The sequence below is a fragment of the Trichoplax adhaerens genome, genomic scaffold (assembly GCF_000150275.1).
Source record: "Trichoplax adhaerens TRIADscaffold_1 genomic scaffold, whole genome shotgun sequence".
Classification (NCBI taxonomy): Eukaryota; Metazoa; Placozoa; class Uniplacotomia; order Trichoplacea; family Trichoplacidae; genus Trichoplax; species Trichoplax adhaerens.
In genome coordinates this window covers 8726577-8738505 of record NW_002060943.1, presented here as the reverse complement: position 1 = coordinate 8738505, position 11929 = coordinate 8726577, and the positions used below count along the sequence as shown (strand labels likewise).

Below are 11929 nucleotides of genomic sequence, written 5' to 3'. Positions count from 1 at the left end.
ATATTCATAAATATGTACCATAACAATTTTTTATATGTTCATCTTTAAGCAATTAATTGAGGGAAGGATTTAAATCTACTTTTTTAAGTTAATGGCTATATATATATTCAAAATATACGTTTAATCACCTTTGCTATACTGTTCATAACAATCTTCCCGTTTCTCCAAGGAGTGATTGGACTACACGCTGTATTTGTTGGTTGGATACTGTCCAATTGATCTGTTATATTATCAATGCCATAAACGATAGCCATGACAGCATCGTAATACCTGAGAAATCCCGGCTAGAATGATTTGCAAAGGCGTATAGCAAAGTAAAGGTAGTTATAGTACCATTTTTTTAATTATATCAAATTGGAAGGCTTAACATAGTTAAACAGCAAAAGATCAATATGACGTTAAAAATATCATTTAAAACCATGGCAAGAAGGAAAGATAAATAAGAAGATGAAAATGTTCTTATTGCGTCGGTACTAGACTAGAGTTCAATTTAAAATTAAATCAAATTTCTAATAAATATTATGATAATAACCTGCAATTCCTTATTATATTTATTTTTCCAAGCTGTTACGACCGGATAATATAATGGACCTTGATTATGGGAATTACTTATTCCTAAAACTCCATCTAAGTATTTTGGTGGATTGTTACCAATTGTTCCCTGTATAAAAATAATATTTTACTATTAGCGCAATAAATTACTCAGCTAGAACATTGCCAAAATTATGATTTATAAAAATGGCGTATTACTTGTCGATTAAGGCAGACAAAATTATTATAATAAAGGTATAGATCATGTAACAAATTAGATGTAAGTCAGAGGGAGTGGTAATGACTTGGTAATGATTTGATTGCATCTAAGTAATCAAACTGTATCTCTTTATATGGATTAAACACAAATAATTACACTAGCAAAGACGTCATTAAATAAGATCCATTGATATTTATTCGGTAGTAGTCCGATGTAGTGAGCTCGAGTTATGATAACTTTTGCTTCCGGTGGTGAACAACTTAAAACAATAACCCTTGCTCCTGCATTCACAATAGAAAAGGATTATTAAATAGTTATCATGTATGATGATCATTATAGTTTTGACATCGAAATTAGCGCTATTCATTTAAGTACTATTTTCCCATTGATGCTATTCTTTAAAAAAAATTGGCAATAGTAATACTGTAGCATATAAAGAAATCGTTTACTTAAGTGATTAGTTAATCTGTTCCCTAACTAAATTACTACTACTACATATTTAAAGCAGACTTAATATTTAATATCATTTTTAATAGGTTATTTCGTCCTATATATCACCAATGATTAATCATTTACATATAAATATTATTTAGAATTATAGTTACTGAAACAAGCTTTAATTGTACTGAAATTGAGATATATTTACTTTTTATCTATACACGTATACGATTTTAATGCGGAAAGTTGAAATAAAACTGGCTCATTGCGACATCGCATTTGGCCTATTCTAACCTGAAGCCTTAATCCTTTTTAACTGATTGTCTATTTTTTGAGAATTGGAAATGTCTTCCATATTAATTCTTTCCGTAGCCAAAATTTTCCAGCTTTTTACAGCAGCAATAGACTGAAAGGTACTTATTGAATTAATACCTGAAATAAAAAATTGAACCTTTAATACAATACTTTCTATAGTTTTAATTGGTAATGTAGGTAGATAGATGGTTAGCTGGATAAATAAATGGGTAAGCTTATGAGTTGCTAGAGAGATAGATAGTGTAGTATACTTAGACGAGTACAATGATAGGTGTAGAGCACTAACACCTAAAACTGCTAGAAAGCATTTTACTCGAGCGATTTAAAAGAGATGCAATCTAAAAGTATAGATCTGAGAAACTTTTTCTATAGTTTTAATATATTAATTATCATCTGGATAATATCTTAATATTACTCGTATATAAATTATTGAAGTAATGACATTGTATCTTACTATTCTATATTATGTTTGATAGAATTATTCTAAGGCACAGATACCATAATATTGTATTTATGCATGTTATATACAATATAACAACTTCCATATATATTTCATTTTTTCATTTTCAAAGGGGCTATAGGTTTTCCACTTTAAGCATGATGTTAAGCGATAATGTACTGATATTATTAGTGTTGTTAAGTTCATATGCTCGCTATTTAAGCAGTATACTAGGCCATCGTTACTAATGATAGTTATATAAATAAACATTGATTAGATATATTTTACTATCATTTATATAAGAGAACAGTTTAATCAATTTTTAAGCGTAATCTTAAGCGATAATGATAATGGCAGTATCAATAATTTTGAGTTTAAGTGATCATTTCATTATTTGAATACTTGTAGACATACTTTACTGTATAGCGTATTTGTATACGTAGCCTAAATGTCATGTTTAATTAATTATTTATAGTACTTATAGTACTTATAGTCCCCTAATTTACCAAATTGCAATGTTTTAATGTCACTCATCTAGATCATTAGGGCTAAGAGGGTATTTACAAGCTTATTATCTTAACAATAATATCTTTTGTGAATCTGATAATCGCTACTAAATTTAATTAAGTACCTTTTCAAATCTTCTATCGCAATTATGAAAATCTTGTTGTAATCTAATTTTAGATGCAATTTTACCTTACACAAGTGTTTAGGCTTTGAAACTATCAGCCTACAGTACTTACCATAATCTGTATTAGAGAGTATGATGGCAGCATATTGCCAAGTGAAATGTTCGAAAACACCTGCTAAGGCGAGGCTTTGCCAATGATCAGAGGGAGAACTACGTAGCAAATAATGAAAGCTGGGTCGGTTACTTAAGCCGATATAAGTTGCTACTGGTGAAATATGCGGAATGGACAAAGCTCTTGCAGTAATTTGGACGGCTTCAACATCAGTTGATGCCATAGGGCCTATAATAGCCCAGATTCTATCGCGCATTGCTGTACAAACTTAATATAATAAGCTGGTATTAGTACTAGTATCATCAATATTGTCTTAATTATTTACATATTTGAGCATTAATTGTGATAAGTCATTCGATAGACCTTAGTACAATATATCAATACAGAAATAGCTGAGCATAATGAATGATTGTAGTTCTCACTATAACAAATATCATACTCTACAAAGGTAAATTGGCATTGGTTAAAATTTCCATATTCGATAGCGAATTAAATTAGCTTATATCAGGATGGAGCAGTGATATTGTACGTTATAGTTTCTGTTCCCTCAGATCTTAGAATAGTAACCGATCCAGGAAAAAAATAAACGCCAAGATTTAATGGTACAGTAATAACTGAAGAAAAGCAATATAGACTTACATCAAGTATTTTTGACGAACTAACTATAACAAACTACCGGTACATTACCGCCCAGCTATTGAATGAACATTTACTTGAACAAAATTTGACACGGAATGATACTACCTTCCTGCTGGTTTTGGTAAGGCTGACTGGTATTGATGTTATAGTAATTTATCCGTAGTTCGACATTGGGCAAAAGTTTCTGATCCTGATTGACTTGATCTACTGCAAGTTGGAGTAAATCGCGTAATTCAGGTCTTCCATCTTCTACTAACGCTCCTAATTATTGATATCAATAATAGCTAGGCTGAAAAAATCTTGTAAATATATTTTAGATATTAAATCGTTTACTATATGCAGCTAGATAAACTCCGGTAATATTTTAACAACTAATACGTATATGGTAGATACTTGTGGAATTTAAAGTGTTATCTCGTTAATATTATTAAGACATAAGGCGATTAAGTTCCATTTTATAAGAAGCAAACTAAATGAAGGAGAAATTATGTGCTGTGATTATACAGTATGATTATGCAAACTTTACGGCCTATTAATGATAATTAATACATAATTTTGCTAGGCTATCAACTTTATGTCTAGATAGAATGAAAGTAAAATCAGCTACATATTGACTACAAGCTATACATGATTATAAATCCGGAAACGGAATGAAAATAATAGCGTTCTTTCTATTTTTATGTTTTGCCTGTGTATTGTAAAATGCATCTTAGTACATAAATCATTTAAGGTACAATTTAATAATCGTTTCACTGAACAATTTTTTGTATCTTTGAAATAGCATAGTAGAATAGGCTAGAGCTCAGCATACCGATAGTGATGGTAGTCTTAGCTTGTATAATAACACTTGAAGCAAAAAATTCGCTTAGTAGTAAGCAAACGTAGGTGAGGAGAACAGTCAATTTCATCGATGATGGTGATATAAGTAAAGATTCAGACGAATGATGGAAGAGATTCAACTTGATTAAATGAAAGCTGCAAACTGTTAAATTTAAAATTATATCCGGAAATGTAGCGTTGCTCGATCCTGTAAAATTGCTATATTCGGTAAAGAAATTTTCAACCTGTATAGCGATTTTTGATAAGAAGCAATTACGTTAAGAATTAATCCTTATTTAATGAAACAATATTGCACACATATACTTGTATGCAAAATATTAGTAAATATAATGCAAGCACTACTGCAATTGAAACTATGACTGCAAAATTATCCTATCAAATAGTTTAACTTAAACTGATAATTATAAATTAGTTATTAAAGATATCGTTGATAGTAGCTCTTTCTTGCAAAACATATTGCACCTTGAATAGAGTTTTAATTTTCATAAATTACAATATGTTAAATGCGTCATCGTCTTATTCTTAAGCTAAATGCAATTAAAAATTACGAAAGCTGCACATTATTTCGATAGAAAATGTCCGGGTACAACGTTATGCCTTATTGTTATATAATTATTGCGTGAATATCATTGCTTCCAATATATTTGAGTTTATATTGAATGATAACATTCTATGTGTCTGAAGTCGTCAATTAGATTCCTCATTGATTAAAATAAAGGCCTTAAATTACAAATTATAAAAACAAATACAGGATATTATGCTTCTATTTATCACAATGAGACGGCTGTAGGCGGATAATACAATAAGCCAAGTCATCAATATTTCATCTGCTTTCCTATAATCTATCAAATATTTTAGTTATATGGAATCGAACACCGTAATTAACAAAGGAATTAATGTCATTCAAAATATGATAAATGGTAGAAATCTGTTTTAAAGATGATTTATGATGACAGTTTTACATTCGGGTGTTTCTATAAATGAATTTTGATGCTAATAATAAATGACATTTTATAAATTCTTTTAATTTTATTAAATTCAGGATACTAATACATCCGCTGTCCACATGTGCACAAAACAATTAATGCTCATAATGATTCTTTACCCGATATGGCTTTACCGAAATTTGCTTTCAGTTCGACTTTTGTAACGCCTAATAGAACATGCCCAAATATGAAAAATATGTTATCACTATTCTCGCGTCAATCTTAATTACGATTCCCGTTCACAAGAATGGTCAGCATAACCTTTACGGTTAACATTAGAATTTCTATCAATGGCCGTAGCTAAATTTTAAAATAATCATGTGATAATTAGAGTTTAATCCACATAAATACTTAACTAAAATTGATTCACTCATAGTATCAGCTTGGACTATCATACGAATTTTTCTAGTTATTCAATTATCATCCTTGAGTCCATAAATTGGTAATAAAGCAAACTTTTCAATATAATTTTATGTCACTGAAGTTTGACTTCAATGAGAATACGGTGGGCCTATTCATGAAATCGTGTATTACATTACTTCTTGAATTGTAAGTAATGATTATAGTGATTACTGAAACGTTCTCAAGCTCAATAACAATACTATCCAATCGGTTACGTATTTGTAACTTTACCACAGTACATCTAACAGAATGTTAATCGGTACAATCGTTAACATAAAACTTACGATACCTTATCTTAAATTGCCAGCAAAGTCAGCAACTGCAATATGTGGCAACCTACCTCTGTTACAGTGAAGAATACGAGTAGATCGCAAATTTAGTGATATTTTTATATGGTGATCAATTGGCTATTGGGTAAAATTTAGCTAAGCGTAAGCTCGGCAGATTGTCGAATAAAATCAAGCTTTTAGTCTTGTAACGTACAAGCGAAGGCAGCTAAGCTCCTGTGAAGAGTTAATAGATAGTGGGTTCCAGAAACTTCAGAAACTCAGAGATGTGTTTTACGTGACCCTTGTTGCGAAATTAATTTGTAATAGCCTCATACTAGAAATTTAATGAAGCAAAGGAAACTCGAATATTTAATACAGCTATAATAAACCAATTTGATTTACAGACAGTGCTACCTTAATACAGACACTTTTGTAATTGCCTCATTCGCCAATAAAGCAAGAAATAATAGCAAAATTGCGATAAGAATTTATTTCAACCGAAATAGTATTTTGCACCTGTTAGCGTTCTTAAGACAAAGCTTTATAATATGATCTAACGATATCTTTGCTGTTCATTTGCTTATTACATCACTAATTTTATAAATCATTTAGACACACTGGACAAGGGTTCAGCAGTAATAGTCTAATATCATCTAATTTTTGCAATTGCAATCTAAATGCAATTTGTATTTGTTGTTTAAGAATTAGAAAATTATAAGCTATGCAATTAATATTATGCATATATAATATACAATATATCGAATAAAGGTTTTTCAATAGTTACATCAAGTATGAGTAAGGTCATTTTCTGCTTCAGATAACTTAATAAAGTTATCACCAAGAACGTTCTTTAGTCCGACCGGTATAACGGTTCAACACTGAAGAAACGTTATCGGAATTAGTCGTTGTTTCATGATATAGCAGTGTTCCCCATTTTATTTCGATTTGGTGGTGTTAACATGCTTCATACACTATTACACTATACACTATTTGATAATTTTAAGTTTCAGTATGGCCTTCTGAATTTGCAGGTTCTTCCTTTTTGTTGCTGTAAACCGCAGTACTGGGAGTAATAGTTACATCTCCAAATGTTATGGGTGAATCTACCAAAATGTGATAAAAAATGGTTGGATTGCTCTCTTTAACTTACGAATACGTTAATAGCTAATTCAAGAAATATATCGCACATAAAAAGGCTGCTATATATTTTTACCTAATATTACTTCGTCATTCTGAAAGTTGAGAAAAGATTTAAACGGTCAGCAGAAATTTATCGACAAAACTTTTAACATATTAATATTGAATTATATTTAAGCGGGTGTTTTAAGTTTATGAACCTCAGATAAAAGCTTTTGGTAGTAGCCATGACTTATGAGCCTAAGTAGAGTTTGGGCTAAGCATGCCACTTTGTCCATGTCTTCGAATGACATTTTACTGTTCACTCTAGAATTCTTATTCTACGTTACAAAATATATAACAAATAATCGACGTTAACATTTATTGTTTGAAATTAAAGTTATGTAACAAATATTGGCAATTAATTCATGTTCACGCATTTACGTACCTGACATGGATCCATAATACTCGCTGAACCTGGTAAAAATATGCCAGACGCCAATAATCTAAACATTCTCCTATTTCAAGAACATAAAGCCAAAGTGAATTTTCATGTGACAACAGTTAACAAAGATTTATGCCACTGCTAGAGTTGAATGTTATGGATACAAATGTCCTGCCTAATATTGCTTACCGTATCACAGCACCGACTTCCAACAAATGTTGATTTTTATCAAATGCAGCGTAATGAGCCTACAGTAAATCAAAGCATAAGATAAAAGGTATTTTATACTTTTACTGTTTATCGACATTGAAGCGTAAAGCAATTTTGATATGCGCTCTAGAAATCATATAAACCAATAATTCGATCATCCAAATTGATAGCTGTTCTAACGGAGGCATTCTGCGTCTTAAATCCTTAAAAATAATCACTGCAATTCGAATGCTAACCGAAAGGAGAATGGTCTTAATCAGCAACCGACAGCCCGAATACAGATTAGTGAGTGTAAAATAGAAACAAAATAATTGTTAATTTGTTACTTTGTATAGTTTGCAGTTTCGTCAAACCATCTTGCGTGTTGAACAGCAGTCAAAACTTGAAGGATACTCTTGCTATCAACTGTTTCAGAAATACATTCATTTTAGTGTTTACTATTGAATAGAAGACCCTTGTGGGTAAAATGCGTTTAATGATGTATTATAATTATACCGTCATTAGAATCACATGTCTTTTTGATAGAGTGAAATCCTGTAGAGGTTAATAGCCTGGCTCGGTACGACTTTGTTATTATATCAACGAATATGCCTAGGTGATAACATTAAATTTAATGCAACATAGTAAATTATATTAATCCTATACACTGTGTTGTCTGTGTATAGCATCGTAATAATGTTACGCGTTAACATGGTCACTGAAGAGGTCTAAAGTCATACGATAAGTTTCCATTAACAGGGCTACCAGTAAATAAAATACAATATGAAGAATGACACGGCAACCTATGGTGTCAGATCATGATTTTCTATACAATAAGATTAGAATCAAATGCCTAACCTAGTTCATTCATCTCCATTTCTACATCTAAAGAAAGAGGATAAAGCCAGATAAGTAATTTTTTATGCTATAGACAGCAGCAGAGCGAGTAGATACAAATTGTGAAAGCAAATAGAAATATCAGCTTATGAATCAGTTAACCTCTTTCATTTTCATCAATAGCATTTTCAATTAAAATTTCTACCACTCTTTTACCCAAACGTTCTACATCTATAACTAAAGCCGTAGTAAAATATGTTTCAGCTATTACTAAAGGATACTATAAGACGAAAAGCGTTATTGATATGCCTTACGATTTGGATGATCCTTAAAGATGACGGCAATATCTACAATGTTATGACCTTTGATTATCGTTCCATTTTTATATGATCCAACTACTCTTTTATCTTCAAGTAACTAAAGAATTAGATTTTCGTGGATTATAAGAAATTTGCAATATTTCCAAAAATTGTAAAATATTTAAAATTTTAGTATAGGTAATTTATTTACGGCTATTATGCACAAACTATATATTTGCTTGGATTGTTAGGAAGTTATTGCTTACAGGTAATTCTTGTGATGAGGCTATAGACAGATTATCTAGAGCAAAGGATACACGACGAGATAAGCTTGCAAGAGCAGCCTAGCAAAATAGAAGTCAGAATAGACAAATTACTTGAAGTTTATTATATACTACAGGGGCCGATATAGCATTTGCATCATATCATGACGGAATATACTCGTATCCATAGTATCCTAGACCAACCGAATGTATCGTGATTGATACAACTTAAATTATTGTCGCTGTGTACGAGTATAATAAAACAAGTTTGAATTGTAACAGTATCACAAGCTACGAGCTGTTACATCTAAAATCTACATGAAGGGTTATGAACTGTACAAGTACACAGGACCGTAGAGTTATTCACTATTTTATATGCGAATTAGCTCTACAATTTCGAAATCTAAATTTTGTACAGATTATCTGCGATAATAGTAGCACATACTGAATGTATTAAAATAATAAATAACTCGGAAAATAGCTTATCTAATAACCATATTACATAATTGTATACAATTCATAGTGACCTGTAATACTGTATGTCACTCACTTGGTCTTCCGCAGAAGGGGAAAGCTCTCGATTTCTTTTCAATATTAACTAAATTGAACATAATTGCAATCAACCAAATCCCAACATTGATCGAATAAATGTCAATATATTAGAACTATATAGTTCTATTATTGCCTCGATATTAATTAACGTACTCGAAGAACTGCAATGATCAATAAAACAAAGGATAATGTAATTTAAGATCATGATTAGATCCTAACCTTTGAAAATTCGTCATTAACCCCATTGTTGACATTCGGGAAACTATCTGCAGCCTACAATATAAAAATATGCATTTATATATAATTCTATTATTATGGTAGTTCACGACAGTGTTATCACAGATAAAATTTTCAGATTAATTCTTCGACATTACTATACGGCACAATATTCGTACGTTGGTAGTGGTTATATAATTTGGTTCATAGTAACTAAGTGCAGGACTTCCACTAGGAGACTAGTGGGTCACATTACATTTTTATTGATTAGACTTATGTACATTGTACAATTATTACATCCCTTTTCGCTAGAGTTGGTAATCAGACTTTCAGCATTTAATACAGTCGAATATCGAAATACTCGCATAAAATGTCTGGTACTGTACAAATCCTTAGGCAAAGTGCTAATTTTTGCCTATGTTATACACTTATAATTCATTATGACCACAGGACTACAATTTGTAAAGCACCGTGGCGCTTATTACATAATCAGACGATATTTGCAACGAATCATAATATCTCACCTTTGTAAAATCGAATATTTCGTAAGGGACAGGACCAGTGCTATAAATGATTACAATTTCAAAAATGTCATTTTTGGCTGCAAAATAAACTGTTTAATTAATCAAATCATTCAGATCTTCACGGTAACTTCTGCTAACGACAAAACCTTCACAGAGCACTATTTTACTATATTATTTTTCAATAGATACCTACAGAAATTACTATCGTATCCATCAGCGAAATGAAAGTAATTTGTACAGTAAGGTCTTAGTCAGTTATAGACCTACCGTAGTTCAAGTAACATAATATTTTGTAAATGTAGAATGTCAACAAAATGATTACTAATTACTATCGTGACATTTCTAGTCGCGAATAATGATTGTATTGCCTCATGCAGTCCATTTACACAGTAGGTTACAATAAATTATTTTTGATTTTATGCGATCAGGTCCAGTTCTATCTTGATAGAAACGATTTAGTACTTACTCTGGCCTGTGATAGGGCGAGAATCGAGCATCTCTTCGAGGTTGATTTTGTGTATTAGGCCTTGGGTGTTGAAGTGGCCTACTGAATGTAAATACATTGGTGTTTAAAATTGCCATACCATCAAAGTGAACTGAGATTATCGCTATTACCAGTTAGGTACAAGTACATAAGCGATATATTGATTGTATAATGTTGACGTGAATCAATTTAATCGCCTATACAGTATGATACTACCGAAGAGATCAGCTTGTAGGAGAATAACGCAATGCTACAGTAGAGTACAATGAGTACACTAATGTGTGTGTACGCGTAGAGTAGTCATGCCAGTATCTTGTTTTAACTTTTCTCTTTCCTTCATTGAAGTTTATTATAATTGCACTTCTAAATCATATCGTGGCTTATTCACTTCTTATGCTTTGAATACTTTGCGATTACTGTATCAGTTTAAGTGGTGAAGTAATTCAAAGTCTCCAACAAGAATACTGACACGGAGTCAGTGATGTTGAATAGTAATACTCAATTCTACACTAGTTAATTATTATTTATTTCCATATGTCCTATAGATTATTATCATTTTCTACATCAGTATCACTCCATTTCTTACGTATTCAATTACGTTAGAATATAATTAGGGAATTACTAACCTCATTGTAGCAATTTTAAAATTGGAATCTACTTGGAAAGTCAGCCTTTCCTTTGCTAGAAGTTGTTAATTTCCTCTTTGTCTACTCCGCGCTTGAAATGAATTACCTTTCAACCGCATTCCACAGTGTACAGTATGTGTTGTACGGTACGAAGTGTCTATAGTACTGTAGCTTCTTGTGTACACTGTACTATCGTCGACGTCTTGGTACAGCCTAGTACGCTTTCAGGGGTAGCGTTCTTCTCTCTTTCTTACGGTGGCTCAAATACTTTTTAGTACTGTACTGTGTGTGTGTACTGTAGTCCCTGATCGGGTATGGCAAAACCATTGAAACAGTGAATCATACTGTACACTGTACAAGTCTACTTACGCTAGATCGGCCATGGACTTGTTTACTATGGTAGCAGTCCAGAATCAAAATCATATTTGCCAGGTTTGGTAGCCTGGTTCTATAGGCGCTTTCTAGCGATGATTTCATTAAAACACTGTTTTTGGCTCTGATGAGTATAGTAGAATCAAGGATTACAGTACTGTATTGGTAGCCTGGTACTATAGGC

General features: G+C 31.6%; 1 protein-coding gene across 1 annotated transcript; it reads right to left on the bottom strand.

The window, feature by feature from the left end:
* Positions 1-6821: 6821 nt before the first annotated feature.
* Positions 6822-10845, bottom strand: TRIADDRAFT_52288 (uncharacterized protein; the record flags this gene model as incomplete). Its single annotated transcript, XM_002108092.1, has 15 exons — positions 6822-6925; positions 7036-7054; positions 7160-7279; positions 7387-7456; positions 7573-7631; positions 7737-7824; positions 7920-7998; positions 8431-8457; positions 8572-8646; positions 8724-8826; positions 8975-9052; positions 9522-9569; positions 9743-9796; positions 10264-10303; positions 10730-10845. The coding sequence occupies 15 exons, from the start codon at positions 10843-10845 to the stop codon at positions 6822-6824; spliced, it is 1080 nt and encodes a 359-aa protein (XP_002108128.1).
* Positions 10846-11929: the final 1084 nt, after the last annotated feature.